This window comes from Pieris brassicae, chromosome 9 (assembly GCF_905147105.1).
Source record: "Pieris brassicae chromosome 9, ilPieBrab1.1, whole genome shotgun sequence".
Classification (NCBI taxonomy): Eukaryota; Metazoa; Arthropoda; class Insecta; order Lepidoptera; family Pieridae; genus Pieris; species Pieris brassicae.
The window spans coordinates 13,330,760-13,347,197 of record NC_059673.1 but is presented as its reverse complement, the minus strand read 5'-3'; the positions used below and the strand labels follow the sequence as shown (position 1 = coordinate 13,347,197).

The 16,438-nt window shown below is 32.4% G+C and overlaps 2 protein-coding genes across 3 annotated transcripts; one reads left to right on the top strand and one right to left on the bottom strand.

Annotated features, from left to right (window-relative positions):
• The first annotated feature begins 7 nt into the window (after positions 1-7).
• On the top strand, positions 8-9,382 carry LOC123714478 (protein takeout-like). 2 transcript variants are annotated; one of them, XM_045668734.1, is made up of 5 exons: positions 8-137; positions 608-699; positions 5,604-5,752; positions 6,823-6,956; positions 8,282-9,382. In XM_045668734.1, the coding sequence occupies exons 1-5, from the start codon at positions 83-85 to the stop codon at positions 8,578-8,580; spliced, it is 729 nt and encodes a 242-aa protein (XP_045524690.1). In that variant the 5' UTR covers positions 8-82; the 3' UTR covers positions 8,581-9,382. The 2 variants fall into 2 exon arrangements, with proteins under 2 accessions (XP_045524690.1, XP_045524689.1); XM_045668733.1 differs by lacking the exon at positions 8-137 and having other exon boundaries at positions 364-699.
• LOC123714469 (dentin sialophosphoprotein-like) lies at positions 829-3,510 on the bottom strand. Its single transcript, XM_045668724.1, has 2 exons — positions 3,462-3,510; positions 829-2,853 (listed from the first exon to the last, which is right to left on the bottom strand). The coding sequence occupies exons 1-2, from the start codon at positions 3,507-3,509 to the stop codon at positions 1,162-1,164; spliced, it is 1,740 nt and encodes a 579-aa protein (XP_045524680.1). The 5' UTR covers position 3,510; the 3' UTR covers positions 829-1,161.
• Positions 9,383-16,438: the final 7,056 nt, after the last annotated feature.

The following is a 16,438-nucleotide window of genomic DNA, read 5'->3' as shown; positions in this document are numbered from 1 at the left end:
AGGTGTCTTAGTGGCGGTCGAAGCACCGAGCCGGCCGGTCGTCCACGCCGTTTAATACACTTCTGTTGTGCAAGATATCGAAATGTTGACTATCGCTTCGGTCCTGTTTATTCTGCACTTTGCTGGTGCTGAAATACGTAAGTATTGCATGGATTGAGAAATCTTTAGAATTTTCTAGGGCTCTTCATATTCCCATATATTTTACGTATTGATGAGATTTTCGAAATTCGCCTTGTATGAAATCTAAATAAGCTATGACAAAGAATTTAGTTTGAAATTAACTAAAACAAAATTTGGGGTCAAAATAACAGTTTTGATATTGGTATATATTTATTCTAAACTATTGGTTTACTCAGTCTATATTAAATAGTACATTGTAAATTATTAAATAAAAATGAGATAATTTTAATTTGAATATTTTTTTTTTAAATTTGCTCGAGTTTGAAAGTCTTTTAAACGTTTATTGTATTATAGTTTAAGTGGTATTTTATAGTATTATTTAATCAGTAGTAGTAAGGCGAGTAATTTTTAGCGAGGCCTTTTGTAGTGATGGGTACAAAAACTTCGAAGATTTTTCATTTTATTTACTATTTTTGTGTGATTTCAGCGCCTTACATCAAAATATGCCATCGTGATGACCCCAATGTGGACAAGTGTATTATGAATTCTATAGAGGAATTACGACCCAAACTCAAAAAGGTAATTATATACATACCTTTTTAGTGTCCAATTTTCAATTTTAATAATTTATTAAAATAGAAAATGCGGTATTTTAAGAAGTTATACTTTTATTATATAAAAGTCTTTTAAAAAAGTCTTTTAAAAGTCGTTCAACAATAAGACGTTTAATACAGATTTGCGGCAATACAAATATATAATTACGCATTACATGTCCGTAGGGACTATACGACACTGTCTTATTATTAATCTGGACTACAAAATCATTATTTTAAATAAATATTTAAATCCCTTTTTTGAATTTAGTTGTAAGGTCTTAAAATTCGGCTTGTTCTTAAAATGTTACTAAACCTAAGGATTGCTTTGTGGATCTGTTGAACCATCTCCGATTGGAGTATCATCATTTCCTGTAAGTGAATCTTCATCTTTTGGCGCGGAATCACCATTTTTTGGATCCACTTTGACAGGAATGTCTTCGCTGTTTTATTCATTGCCACCTTTTGAAGGGTCATTATCAGGTGATTGATCACCATCGTCCGGAGATTTGTCATTATTTGATGAATTGGGAGAGACTGGTACATTACTATCTGGGGAATTTTCATCGTCTGGAGAGTTGTCAGTGTCCGGAGAGTTGTTATTGTTTGGAGAATCATCGTTACCTGGATTATTGTTACTATCTGGGGAATTGTCACTATCTGGTGAGTTGTCATTGCTTGGAGAATCATCGTTATCTGGGTTATTGCCACTATCTGGGGAATTGTCACTATCTGGAGAGTTGTCATTGTTTGGAGAATCATCGTCATCTAGGTTATTGCCACTATCTGGGGAATTGTCACTATCTGGAGAGTTGTCATTGTTTGGAGAATCATCGTCATCTGGGTTATTGCCACTATCTGAGGAACTGTCATTATTTGGAGAATCATTGTCATCTGGGTTATTGCCACTATCTGGAGAATTGCCATTGTCTGGTGAGTTGTCATTGTTTGGAGAATCATCGTTATCTGGGTTATTGCCACTATCTGGGGAATTGTCATTGTTTGGAGAATCATCGTTATCTGGGTTATTGCCACTATCTGGGGAATTGTCACTATCTGGAGAGTTGTCATTGTTTGGAGAATCATCGTTATCTGGGTTATTGCCACTATCTGGGGAATTGTCACTATCTGGTGAGTTGTCATTGTTTGGAGAATCATCGTTATCTGGGTTATTGCCACTATCTGGGGAATTGTCATTGTTTGGAGAATCATCGTTATCTGGGTTATTGCCACTATCTGGGGAATTGTCACTATCTGGAGAGTTGTCATTGTTTGGAGAATCATCGTTATCTGGGTTATTGCCACTATCTGGGGAATTGTCACTATCTGGAGAATTGTCATTGTTTGGAGAATCATTGTCCTCTGGGTTATTGCCATTATCTGGGGAATTGTCATTGTCTGGTGAAAGATTATTGTTGGGTGAGCCATTATTTCCTCCTTGATTCTCTACATTTGGTTGCGCTGATTTACTAGGCTTTTGAGGGCCATTTGATGGGGATGATTTTTGTGGTGAACGATTTGAAGAAGGTTTAGAAGGTGCATTTCGGTTAGATGAAGATGCCTTTGCTTTCGCTTGTCCACCATTTGAAGAAGATGATGCAGCGGCACTTGAGTTGGATTTTGAGTTATCTGCTACAAATATATCCTCAATGTCCTTTGTTGATCCATCTGGAGCCCTGTCTTCTTCTTTAAAGTCAGCAATAAGTTGGTTTTCTGAAGCTGATGATGAAGCAGCGGCAGCAGAATTGCCATTGTTTCCATTAGCTGATGCAGCAGCGTCACTAGATGCTGCTGATGCGCCCTGGACAACAACAAGAGTCCCTCGCCTATTTGGGTCTGGTGCATGATTAACCTGTTGGTCTGAATTAGGTTTAGATCTTGAGCCTTGAACATCTATGATGATGTTGGTTCTTGTTCCGGGAAGAACAGTTGGCGACTTTACTTGATTACTGCATTTGAAACATCTTGAATTTTGGCATCTATAGCAAGGTCTTTCGCGTTTGTTCCCGAGTAAGTACGGATAGGGTACGTATTCAACGGGACTACGCAGCGTGGGCGGATACTTGACAGTCACGTTAGTACGTTGGGGAACTCTGACTTGGATCACTGTGTTTTTGCGATTGCAAACACCAGCATCACTCTGTAAGTAAACGTGGAAGCTGTCAAAACATTTTATCGTAGAAATTATTTCGTAACTCATTTCAATCGTCAGTTTCGAACGAAATATAAAATATTTTGATATTTAACAGTTTTTTTTACTTTTCCACGTATCACAGAAATGTTTTAAAGACCATACATTTAAATATTTATGTTTTTATAAACACTTCAATACGTGAAGCTTTATTAATATTTTAATTTTTTTTTCATATTTGGTTTTTGTTTTCTAATATTACGATATGTCAATAACGTATTATTATGTATTTAAACATCAAAGCTACTATTGGCGTGCGACTCTTATGTCTGAGGTCGTAGGTTCGATGACCAGCTATGCACCAATGGATTTTCTTTCTATGTACGCACATGATATTCGCTCGAACGATGAAGGAAACAAGGACCCCAAAACGTCCAGGGTGTTTTTCAGGCACAGAAGACTGATCACCTACTTGCCTATTAGAATAACAAATGATTATGAAACAGATACAAAAATCTGAAGCCAGACCTAAAAAGGAATATTTTATCGAAAAATATTTTTATTGAGACTTTTCAAGATTAATTATATATAAATATATATATACAATTTTTGCTCACCTGTATAATAAAAATAGCTATATAGGTGACTATCCGATACAGCTCCATGTTGTCCTTTTTTGAAAAAAATACAAAATAGTTGCCTTATATACTGCGCTAGGCACTGATAGGATAACCAATGTTCGTCATAACTTCTGGTACATTGTTAAAAAATTATCAATTTAATAAAAAGCACGTAGGTTTTACGTAGTATTATGTATGTGATATGGTTAGTCAGGTGTAATGGAAAATGTACTTAAATAAAATCCTTGTTTACTTATTTGTCTGTTTATGTATTAAGATATCTGAGAGCAATGAAATTTTACCTTTTCATTTTCTCAGTTTGCGAATATTTTGTCATATTTATTTGTTAACGCGCAAGTTAAAGGATTCAAAAGAATTTCAATAAGTACTAATGAATTATATATATCCTACGTACGGTGAATAAGGTGGCTTTGGTTTAATGTGGGTATTCGTATTTCCAACTAATAGGTGGCGTTGACAGCCGATCTTCACGAACCTTTAAAGATTAAAACAACAGCTATTCTATTTATTAACATAAACGAAGCCTAGCTTAATATAAAAAAAGTTTGATTACGTTACATCACTGATTTGTATCTTCTATAAAAAAATAACTGATACATAAATTTTATTCCTTGACGAAGTTGCGAGAATTATCTTGTTTCATATGTAATAATATATACTCGTGTCACTTATTGTAGACACGCGTAAAATGACTTATTACCTATTTCTGTAAAGCGGTTTTTTGCAAACAAACAAAGTTGCCCTTATGCGTTCTTGCATAACACTGATTATCGAATATAAATGATTTCTTTGCGTTAATTGTTATAATAGGATATCCTTTACAATTTAGTAATTCTTTCCTGTTTAGTGACTCATTAAACCCCTTAAATGTAATGCCAAAAATTAACTGACCTTCTGAACCACTGACCATTTAGCATATTAAGTTTTTAACAAACATAGAACTAAATTTTTTTCATTAATCATGGAACAAAGTTTTTGCTAAACTTTCTGGAAGTGGGTAGTTGCCCAAAATGTCATACAAACTTGATTTTTTGACAGACTTTTCATAGAAGAGTCCTTCTCCTTAGCTCTTTTTTGGTTCAGGTTTGATTCCTGATCAATTTTTTTTTCTGTACCTTGTGCATGTAAAGGATAGTGTAAAATCAATACTAGAGCTACCCATAAACAAGGCTATAGCGGCCTACAACATTCACTCATACAACAAGGGCTTGACCAAATAAAACCTAATAATAAAAGCGAAGTAATTACAATATAAGAGGCATTGTCCATATAAGTGTAGCTATATTATTAGAATTTGATTATGGTACAATAAATATTGCAAATATAGAAAATTGAATTTTTAAAATGAATTGGAAAGTATGTCATTGTCAGGTAAGTTTCATAAGACCGAAGCGTGTCAAGTGGGTTCAGAAGTAAACTTTTAGATTCGCACTTTGTTTGTTTATTAAACACGTCCTTGGTAAAATGCATATTACGACGTATTTATGACCATAATTGTACTAATTTACTGTAGTACACAAGGTGTACCTTGTGCGAAAGTAGTTTTGTAAATAATTTAAAGGGTACTTTTAGGGTTTTTTTATATTATTACTCAAAACTGACTTGTTTTTACTACACAGTTTAAATTCTCTTTTTGGTAAATGAAAGTGTTTAAGCTGTATTTAGGGTGTGTGCTAACATGAAACAGAGGGTAACAACGAAAATAATAAGTCACATTATATAACTCGATTTAAATCGTTCGGCCATTGTGCGTAACTTTAATACTTGAAAAAAAAAATTGTTATTTATCTTCTCAAACAACACTCAGAATTAAAATCAACAATGTTGATCTAAGTTTTTAACATAGAATGAGAATAAGCTTCTGATCGTATTATTTCTTTATTCTTCGTACATTTCTTTAAACAAAATTATCATGTTTTATTACAAAACGAGAATGATAAATCACAAAATATGGCTATTTCATTAGAGGTTTTTATTCTGTTTATAAATACTGGAAAGTTTAAAGCGATCTAAGACTTGCTATTGTAATATAAAATTGGCTGGCTGGCTTATGTTATAGACAATAGCAATAATCACACAATAGTATCAGTCAATAAGGAGATTAACTATTGTTTCCAGGGTATTCCAGAGCTGGATGTGCCTGGGATTGAACCTTTGAGCCTGGGTCAGATTGCACTCGCAAGGGGACCGCAAGGTGCCAAGTTGACGGCGGTTGTCAACGATGTCAAGGTCCGGGGTCCCAGCAATTTTAAGATAACAGAATTGAAGTATGTATATATCATTCACACTAGAATATTAATTTAGTGGTATCTGAAAATGTGTCGGGGCCGCCGGCAAAGGCGACCCATGTGACATTATAAATTTTAAGACAGTGTAAGATAACTAATAAAATCTATTTCTAACACACAAAATTATTTAGATAAAAATATTATATAATAAGATATTTTTAGTTATCCCTGGCTTGGCTTGACTTTAATATACTAAATCATTATATTGAAAAACAAATTTGTAAGAGTTGAATGATAAACATAATTTCCAAAACATCACTCAAACACTTTTTAAAATGTATCTTTATTTATTTATTCAAGTTTATCACATGACTATACTACTACATAATACAATATCTACTGTATATGCTACAAACTCGTTTATCTAAAATGTATGACTATTTAGGTAAACATAAATGTTACAAAAAGAAATACAATTAAAATATGTACAAGATAAAATAAAAATACTTGAAATTTTTGTTAAGCAGAAAAAAACGTGTGTATACATGTGTACACGCGTTGGATGTTTTACTTCTTTGGTGTAACAAGATAAAATTTTTATCTTTCGCCTTATTCTACGTTTGTAGAAAAAACGTGACTAACAATAGAAAAAACTAAAATGTTGACTATAGCTAACTTCAGGGTGTCGGCTATATGGAACGGTGTGCGCGCGCATCGTAAAAATCTACTCTATAAAAGAATATAGGAAAAGAACTCTAACTGCAAAAAAATAACAGCAAAAAAGCGGATTAGGTACGAGATAGGCTTAACACTTAACAATACTTTCTTTAATATTAATAAGATTATGTATTTATGTCGCAGCCAACTAGTTTAATTAGCCATTCAATCAATAGGCTAGCCTTTTAACAGCATTGTTTAACCAGCGGCCTGAAATATATTCAGCCAGTTGATCAAACAGCTAGGCAAATGACTTGGACACACCATGGCAAGACATAGATTATAAACAATACCTTATAAAACATCTTAGCTATTATTTAAAGACAATGTAATATTAACCTAAACAATATCGATTTGTTTAAAAACATTAATTTTATGTTTTTAATTTTCAGATCTGATTTAAACAGGAACAGATTTGATTTCAAGCTGCTGTTACCGAAATTAGAATTCGCTGGTAAATATAAAATGGACATTCAAGTGCTGCTGCTGCGTCTCCAAGGAAGAGGGAATATTACAGGTTCTTTTAGTATGTATCATTTAGTGTACATCAAATATTTTTACCCGTATTTTTAATAGAAAACAATGGGTCTGTTTGTTTATACTTTAGAGCATTAGGTTCTTTGCCTACCACGCCGAATGTCTGTCTGGAATCTGGATTTATCTGAATCAAAACGTTGAGTCTGAAGCCACAAGGGCACCACTGCCATTAAACCTATATCTAATTTGCACAAGTAGTTAACTTCAACCATTTGTAAATACAGAAACTTAAGAAAAAATAATATTCGATACCTTTTTTTTTAATAATCATACGTCAGACATGTTACATTTAAGACCCATCTTATGACGTCTTACAAGTTTGTCCTTTAAATCAACCGAAAAAAATCAAATGTATTATACTTCCTATAGAAATCTAGAGCAATCACGTTTCAAGTTTATTTTGTGCAACGTGTGTTTCGCAAAGATTATATATTTTTTGTATCGAGATGTAGGTTAGACTGTTCATTGAGACATGAGCAATAGCCATTATGTTCTTGTAACACGTACCTATTAATAATAAAATTATTGTAATAATCGCAATCGGGCGCAATCTTTGGAATGCTTTTTTATTATCAGCCAACTTCTATAAAACTTTTATTAAAGAATGACCCTTACTAAGTATTGGGACGCGTTTATAACGATCCTTAGATAATTGGTTGACATTTTTCTGTAAAAAATGTTTAGTACATTTAACAAAAAATATACATTGCGTGATAAGTACTATAACATTTAGCAAGCTCCAATAACGTAATAGAATATGAATATACCAAAAAACGCACATTTAATAGTATATAAACATCATGGTTCTTGATTATGGAAGTCTTAGAAAAAATACTAAATCTAATTAGTCTTAAATAATGATCATTAAGAGATTAAAATCATTAATATTTAAGTCAATATGATCAATATGATGATTTCAATTTGTCTAATTATGTGTAGATAAGATCACTTTACAATTTGACAGTTAGAAGTTGATAATTTTCTAGAAAAGATGAAGGAAAGAAAAAATATTTATTTGATTAAAAATTTAACCAAACCTAGTTAAGTTAAACATATTAAAGTGGCTGTAACCAGCAATACTAAATTTCAGCGGGCCTATACTATCTTGGAGTGACAGCTTCAGCGATTATACAACACATATTAAGAAACTATAAAATAAAATTACAAACAAACAAACGTAGAACATAAAACATGAGACCAGGCTACAAAATCCCCAACCCTGGATGAGTTGAATTTACTAGCGGAATATCAGTAAAAAAAATCTCGTATATTTGTGTAAACAAAGTTAAGAAAAATTTCATTTTACCTTTACAGAGGACTACGCGTGCAACGTAACAATGAGAGGCCACAAAGAGATAAGAGATGGCAAAGAGTATCTAAAATTTGAACCTATGAAAGTGAAACTGCGGGTTGGTGATTCATCAATCTACCTGACCAATCTCTTTGACGGAGATCCAGTGTTGGGACCAGCTACCAACAGGGTTATCAATGAAAACTCCCAAGTCTTCCTTTCAGAAATCAGCCCAGTCATGGAAAAAAGTCTAGCAGACATCTTTACAGAGATATCGAATAAAATAACATCGAAGTTTACGTATCAAGAGTTATTCCCATAATTGTTATTTAGTTGTAAGTTTGTGATATGGTGAGTATAATTTCGTTTTTAGTTAAGTTTCTCTGGTCATTTCGGACATCTGTCGGTCTTATTGCTACCACACATCAAGACCGGATTGGCATGAGGATTTTTTGAAGATTAGATCAGAGATTTATGTATAATTTATATAGTATAGGTCGAAGATTATCGTTATGTTTACAATTTACAAACCTACAAAAATATGTTTTCTGGCTAATTCTCCTATCACTGAGAAAATTTAGCTACTATATTTATGTCCAATAAGCACATATTCACGTGTACACGTGCTTATATAGATATTTTTAAACACGTATATATAATATAATGGCCTTCGTTTTATGTCTAAATAAGACTACTAATTATTATATTTTTTTAAGGTAATAAGAAAATTTCGCGTAATCATAAATTAGCTTTGTATATACTATAATATGGAAATTGGTAAAGTGGCATATTTTCATAAGCTTGTACTCAAAGACATCCATTTTATTATCAAAGTCAAACTCAAAATAACTTTATTAATATAAGTAACCAAGTAAACTTATAAACGTCAATAATCTAACGATAGTACCTAATTGTATTCTGCAGAACTTAAGTATGAAATCGAATGCCAGTTTAACGATAATCTCTTTATATTTTCAAGGCATTAAAACCACTACACAAAATTCATATATATTTTCGCTTATAGATTTCTGTATTAAATCCTTAACCAAAATGTTTATATTAAGATTTTGATAATTAGCCAAAACCGTGATAAATTTGTAAATATTAAAATTGTAAGTAATATAGTAACGGTGATTTGTACTGATTTAATTATAATTATATTAAAATTACAGACTTTTATTTAGTACTACCTTTTTAGTAGATATACCGATATGAAACAAACGAATTGATCTAGACGTGTTCAAGCTTTAATCTTAGCAATATATATTTTTTTTCTTTATAGTTAAAGCCTTATTATAAAATATCATGAGTCTCAGCTGAAAAAGGATATCTTGGTCGTGGATTCTATTAATGGCGAAAAAATACTGCTTTGGCTTAGACACAATAACGATCTGATCATTTAGTTGATTTAAAATAAATGTATTGATACATACCTCCTAGTCACTCTATTTGGATGTAATATTCCATCATGTTATATCAAAGTTACAAAGACTATGTTTAGATACTTAGCAATCATAATACGTGGGTAACACTGAAAATGTTTAGAACGGGCCAGTTAGAAACATTGCTAATGGTTTTTTTTTTCAATTTTAGAACTCTTTGTTAACCTTGCTTGATTTGTTGTGTAGTATATTGCATTCATTTGTCATTTGTTTTTGTGAATTGGCGGCATTTCTAAAATTCTTGTTTGACGTGAAAATGAATCAAATGCAAGAAAATTTTATTATTATAGGCTGCGATTAGCATTTCTTAATGAAGCCCCATCTTGTGCCACTATTTACAATTGGTTTACCGAGTTTAAGCGTGGACGTAGCAATCTTAATGATGATCCGCGTGAAGATAACATAAGTGCTGTGCGACGACCTGCAACACCTTCGCATGGATTAGTGTCGCCAAATGTTGGATAAGTTCAACGGCGGTTTTTTTAATGAAATAGCAGGCAAACGGGCAAGAGGCTCACCTGATGATAAGCGATTCCGCCGCCCATGGACACTCACATTGCTCTTACTCACACTACTCTGTACGCTCTTTTCTTGAAGGACCCTTAATCGAATTGGTTCGGAAATACTTCAGTGGGCAGCTGGTTCTACATAGTGGTGGTGCGCGGCAAAAACTGCCTTAGAAAACGCTCAGTTGTGGAACGACGGACGTCGAGGTGATACGGATGGTATTTTGTATTTTTCCTTGACGTCCGATAATGCGGTGACTCAAATGCTGTAAATGACATCGTCACAGGTGATAAAAGCTGGATATATAGCCACGAACCCGAAACCAAAAGACAATCAGCTCAGTGGTTGTATCCTTTCGAGGATCGGCTAACTAAGGTAAAGAGCAGTCAAGAAAAAAACGACACTTGTGCTAAAAGAAAGCAGGACAGTTACTGCTGACTGTATGTCAATCGCTGTCTGCCTGTTTTCTTGGAAAAAGTTCGACAGCAGGATCCTCCTTCACCACGACAATGCTTCAGCGCAATCCGGACTGTCGAATATTTGGCTATGGCAGGTGTCGAGATAATAAGTCATCCATACAGTCCTGACCTGCGACTTTCATTTATTGGTCCAAGAGCTAAAGATAAAATTCGAGGTATATATTATGGAGATTTTACTCTGAACGCCTAAAAGGTCTAAACTCATCTGCTCATAGTCTAGCTGACTGATTGAAGACTTATAAAAAAACTAATCTGATCCTTTATCCTTGATAGGTCATATGTATGGGGCTCATGTTTGGTAGAAGTACTTCACCGTGTACAAGGTACCTCCTGTGTATTAATCTGCCACGCTCCCCTATTATAATATAGTTTAGAATGATGACAGTCGTACTCACTTATATTAGCGACAGCGATACTGATTCCTGCGTTTGTGAATGCAATTTCAATGTAGTTCTCTCAATATCCGTAACTTTGGACTGGCGAGAAACCAAACCTCATTATAAATACTAGGAAACTTGTCGGTATCTTTATATAGTAGCTGAGTTCCGTCTTTAATATTAAAACTTCCATTAAATAATAATAATACATTTGAATAATGATAAAAAAACGCATTTTTGCAGGTTGACTACCGAAAAGAGGCATGCAAATGTCATGTTAATTATAATAATGTCGTAATAATAATAAGTTATTCATAACAGTTAAGTTATTTATAATTGATGTCTAAACTTATAGTCTAAATAAACTATCATTGTATTTAGATAAAGGACTTTTTTAACCGACATAAAACCGAAAGGAAAGGAGGTGGAGCCACGTGTATTTTAAATGTAATCCTAGACAGGACAAGTTTTAGGTTATAATTTCAATCTGGCACCGATTATCAAGTAACTAGTTGCGCTAGTCGTTACGAAATATTACCATAAAATTACTTACTTAAAGGGAAGTTACCTAAACTATCGTTTGTCACAGTTTAGTGAGCATTTAGCAAAACAATTATCATCCCATGTAGGATTTTAATTTTTATTAAATCACGAAAGTTTTTTAATTCTTTTTCAAAGCAAAAATATTAAAAAAAGATAATAATATTATATTTATTTTATATATTAAATTTATATTTATTATTATTTATCATCCCTCACATTGTTCAAAGCTTACGTCTTGCACGTCACTTGCTATGATGACGTCCAATTTTATTATTCTTATATTGTATTATACTTATTATTTTTGCACTCCATTTTAAATGGTTGATTTGGGTTGTGATTTCGATGTTGTTTCCATCATATCTACAAATTTTACAAAAAATATAATAAGGGAGGAAACCTGTATAAATTTAGCAAATTTTTGTGAAACGAGTTAAATATGTTGTATGTTAGTGTTTTGCGTTAAATTTAGCCATTTTTTTATATTTGACGTTTTCTACGTCAGCGCACAAAATCGGGACAATTTAGGTCCCTATTTATTAAATATTTTAGTGTAATAAGCGGGATCTTGTAGTGTGGGTGAGTGGGTACGATAATAATTTTTAAATACCTAACTTTATTCACAAACGTGCAGTATTTTCTTACGTGTACTATTTGCAAAGACATCAATATTTTAAAGTTACATAACGTTGCATACATATATCCAAAAAATTTAACCACGAAACTAACGACGACATGGTAAAGACCTATTATTAACTATCGTTAAACTTTACTAAGCATGTGCCCTAAGGATGTAATATAGATTTTATGATAAAATTAGTAGTATTATATAAGCCTATTTCATCATTGAAACTAGTTTTTCTTAACAATCTTAATAATTAGGGTACACGTATTTTTACGATTCTTCGATACAAGTAAGACATTTGTAATAATAATACGCATTTATTACTTAAAGTTATTGCAATTTCTTTGTGCTATGAATGCTTATGATAATGTAAAAATTAAGCCATCAAGTAAGCTTTTTCCATCGCCCCTTAACAGTACCTAGGCGCCAGACTACTGCTGGATCGACAGAGTAGAGAAGGACCTACTGCAGCTGGAAAGTGCTTGCCTTCATCTCAGGGGCGAATACAATTTTTGGGTCGCATAGCCAGTGAATTGAAGGTGTGTGCGAGTGAAACAAACATAATTCAGTTGTTTACAAAATGAATATAAAACGTTATTCTATGAATGAAAGGAACTTATTAATATTATTATTCGAACAATGAATTAGCGAAATAGTTATTTGTTTTAATACTAACGTTAATGATTAAATTCGCATTACCTAATGAACGATTTTAAAATAAAAGGAAAAACAGGACGCAGTGCGTCTATATGGCTCTATGATTTGCCAATTTATATAGAAATCAGCTTCTATTACTATATCAATTGAGGATTATAAAAGCAAAAAAAATTCTTTGTAATATAAATGATGAATGTGTTGATAAAAAAGGATTATACCATTTCAAGTAAACTTGAATGGGGGTAAATGTTTAACATGTAGGGGAATGAGGGCTGGAATCGTAGGTTAGAATCGGAACCTCAGGATGAATCGTACCACCTCCAGATTTCTTCTAAACGACAGTTTTGTTTACACTGGCAATGTTAAAATGTGCGATACTTTTGTATCCTACCTGTAAAAGCTGTAGTCATAACATCAAGTCCGCATAAAAAGGTTTAGAGTCGTCATCAGTTAAAAAAAGGATCGATGAATCTTCCAAATTTCTTAATAATGAAGTCAAACAATCAAAGAAGAAAATAGAGCAAAATAACAATCCAGTACAGAAAAAACTAATATCAGAGTAAGAAAAAAACAAGAAGTTACATCCATTACATCCAGCAGTGATGATACGGAGTATGAAGTTATAGAATTGGCTGACGATGACGACACCGATGATGACGAATTAGAGGATACTTCTGCCTTATGCAGCGGTAACTACTATGATAAAACTGGTCCAAAAGTGGATTGTATTCAAGGTGGTAGTGTTACAAAATAGCTGCATGAAACCTCCAATATTATTTCAATTGAAGATACATAAATTTTAATTTTAGAAGTTATAAAGAGTTTTTGTTGTTAAATTACATTTAAAGAAGATAATATTATTGTGATACTAATTTAATTTTGTAACATTAATGGCAAATGCTTTAAAAATTTTTGTTAAAAGAAAAAAAAAACTTGTCATGTTGATATTATTTTGTATAAACAAGATTTTTCAGATTATATTGTAGATTTAAGTTAAAGTGATATTTCTAATTACTACATACAATAAGCATTATTTAATTTTATAAAACGTTAATGAATAAATAAACGAATTGTTATAATAATATAGTTTGATTATAATTCATCATACCTATGGTACACCGAAGCATGTAGAAATGCACATATTTTGGGAAAATTAATCAATACCGGCACAAAAATGCAAAAAGGAGATAATATAAAAAAACTGGTACAATACATCCGACTTGCCCCTATAGTTTTCTGAGACCTCATTGCCAATTTTGTCAACCTCGGTAGGTCAACTTGACATAGAAATAAGCAATTCACTTAGTTATGAGGGTAAAATAAAAAATGAATTGATTGATAACCTCCTTTTTCCGTAGAGGTTGGTTAAAAATTTCACAGCAATATTGAGATATCTGATTAAGGGTACTTTTTAACTATTTCACATCGATGTACCGGCCCGGCGGCGTATTTGATTTTTTTACCTTCTGGGCCTGTAAAATCCCGCAATATATCCCCGCTTATATTGCGGGTTTTACTGTATTATTTAACTAATTTTTGATCACTGTAGTTCCGATTATTGCCGAAGAGAATTGAGCGATGTTGTGTAACGAGCTTTTGCGAGATTTTTATGTAACGATTCACGGAAACGCGGGCAATGGAGCCGCACACAATTTGTGGGTAACCCCAAACGTGTACGGAATTATTTTTGTCATTATGTCATATATATTATCAGATAATATAGCACTATAATATATATAACCTTCGCTGTATTTAATTTTTAAAATTGATAAGTGACATATACATGTGTATGTTTGTATTTTGCTTTTATTTAGTGAAAGGTCAAAAAGTAGTTATTGTTGAACTTCAAAGACATTTAATAATACGAGTTGATTTATAGATACTTTTACTATCGGAGTAGATGCTCCTATTTTATAGATATATAATACTCATCATACAAAACAAGTCGTATATTATGGTACAGTTAATAATAAAAATATAATAATAACCAATTTTAGATTATACCCATAGGCACTATGTAGTGAAGTTACAGTAAGTAAAAATTCTATCTTTGTTGCTATATTAGTATTGGTTCGTAACCAGAGCAAAAAGACTCCTACATTGGGGCATAGAGAGCGTAAAAACTTTTTAAGATATGCGTGTTATTTCTAGTCAACACATTCAGGATACAATTAGTGCTATGAGTAACATCATGCCACTCTTTTCTGAATTATGGCATTAAAGTTTCTAAGTGGTCAGTTCGGGTCCTGGTAACACACATCGGACGCACTGCAGAACCTCGGCAAGTCCAATAGCAACCTAAACGTGTTGTTATACTGAATACGTAGTGTAATGCCTTCTCAGTAAAATAAGCGTTAAAGTTACTTCTTAAAAAAGGTTTTTAATAATAAATCATTTAATTGCAATGAAAGTGGCACACTTATATTGATTAATTATAAAAATAATCGCACAATTAGCGATAGTAATAATCATACTGTTATAATAATAAAAACAGTTAAGATATTTATAATTGTTATCAAAACTTATGATCTAAAATCTTTCCCTCAAAGCACTTTGCCTTTAAAAATCGAATAACCTTCCCCTTGCAAAACTTTATTATTTATACTAATTAAGGCTGACGGTCTAATAAAAGAGTAATCATAATACAGTTTTGATTTACTAGAATTTGCATACATAAACTCGAATTTGGTTTTGACTACATTGCAGGTTCAGATAAACATAATATGACGTGAACGTCAGAACTATATTTTACTTTACATATAAGGAAACGAATAAAGCTTAAGATAAAAATATTTTTGACCTTTATTTTAAAATAATTATGGGAAAACAATTGAGTAAAAGTATAATATTCAAGGTCAATAGAACAACATTTATTGTGGGATTCCCGAAAATATTGTTTGTTTAAATGATTAAATTTTACATAACAATTATTTTAGATAATAGTTAGTAGTCTCATTATTATCAGTATTAAAAAAGAGTTTAAATTTGTGTAATTCCTAAAATTCAGTTTAATTGTCGGTATAATGTATTTGATTTCTTGCTTTAAGTAGTTATGTCTTAATTACTTCAATGCCTCTAAACCGGGGAAGCGGTCGAATTACAGCTGTGAAGTAAAAGCTGTGGGGTTTTTTCCATATGAAGGAGCGAGGTAACCGATAAACCGGCATACACATAAAAAATGCCGATCACCTACTTTATACACCGACCCCTACCTACTAAAAACAATTACCACAAAACGGATACAGAAATCTGAGGCCTAGATGTCGACGACGGCTCCAGAGCTTTTTTGTCTTTCATTCAGTTTAAGGAACTTGGATTCTTTTCCGAAATAACTAGATTAAATTGTAGCCAAGCTAAATAATACAAAGTAATACAAATTAAATTAATAATCTAATATAAAACAGTTTACGTGTTATATATATATATTCGCACCTTTGAAATTATTACTATATCCTCCAGTTACTCAATAGTATTGCGATCTTTCCATACAAATATGAGGTTCGTCGCGACTCCCGCGCACTCTTGTATACCCCTTCACCGAAACCGCCTGATA

Coding starts and splice junctions, on each gene's coding strand:
- LOC123714469 (XM_045668724.1), bottom strand. CDS start 3,509: ATGGAGCTGTATCGGATAGTCACCTATATAGCTATTTTTATTATACAG. Junction 2,854..3,461: donor TAGCTATTTTTATTATACAG/GTGAGCAAAAAT, acceptor GTTTACTTACAG/AGTGATGCTGGTGTTTGCAA.
- LOC123714478 (XM_045668733.1), top strand. CDS start 550: ATGGGTACAAAAACTTCGAAGATTTTTCATTTTATTTACTATTTTTGT. Junction 5,753..6,822: donor TTTAAGATAACAGAATTGAA/GTATGTATATAT, acceptor TTTAATTTTCAG/ATCTGATTTAAACAGGAACA. Junction 6,957..8,281: donor GAATATTACAGGTTCTTTTA/GTATGTATCATT, acceptor TTACCTTTACAG/AGGACTACGCGTGCAACGTA.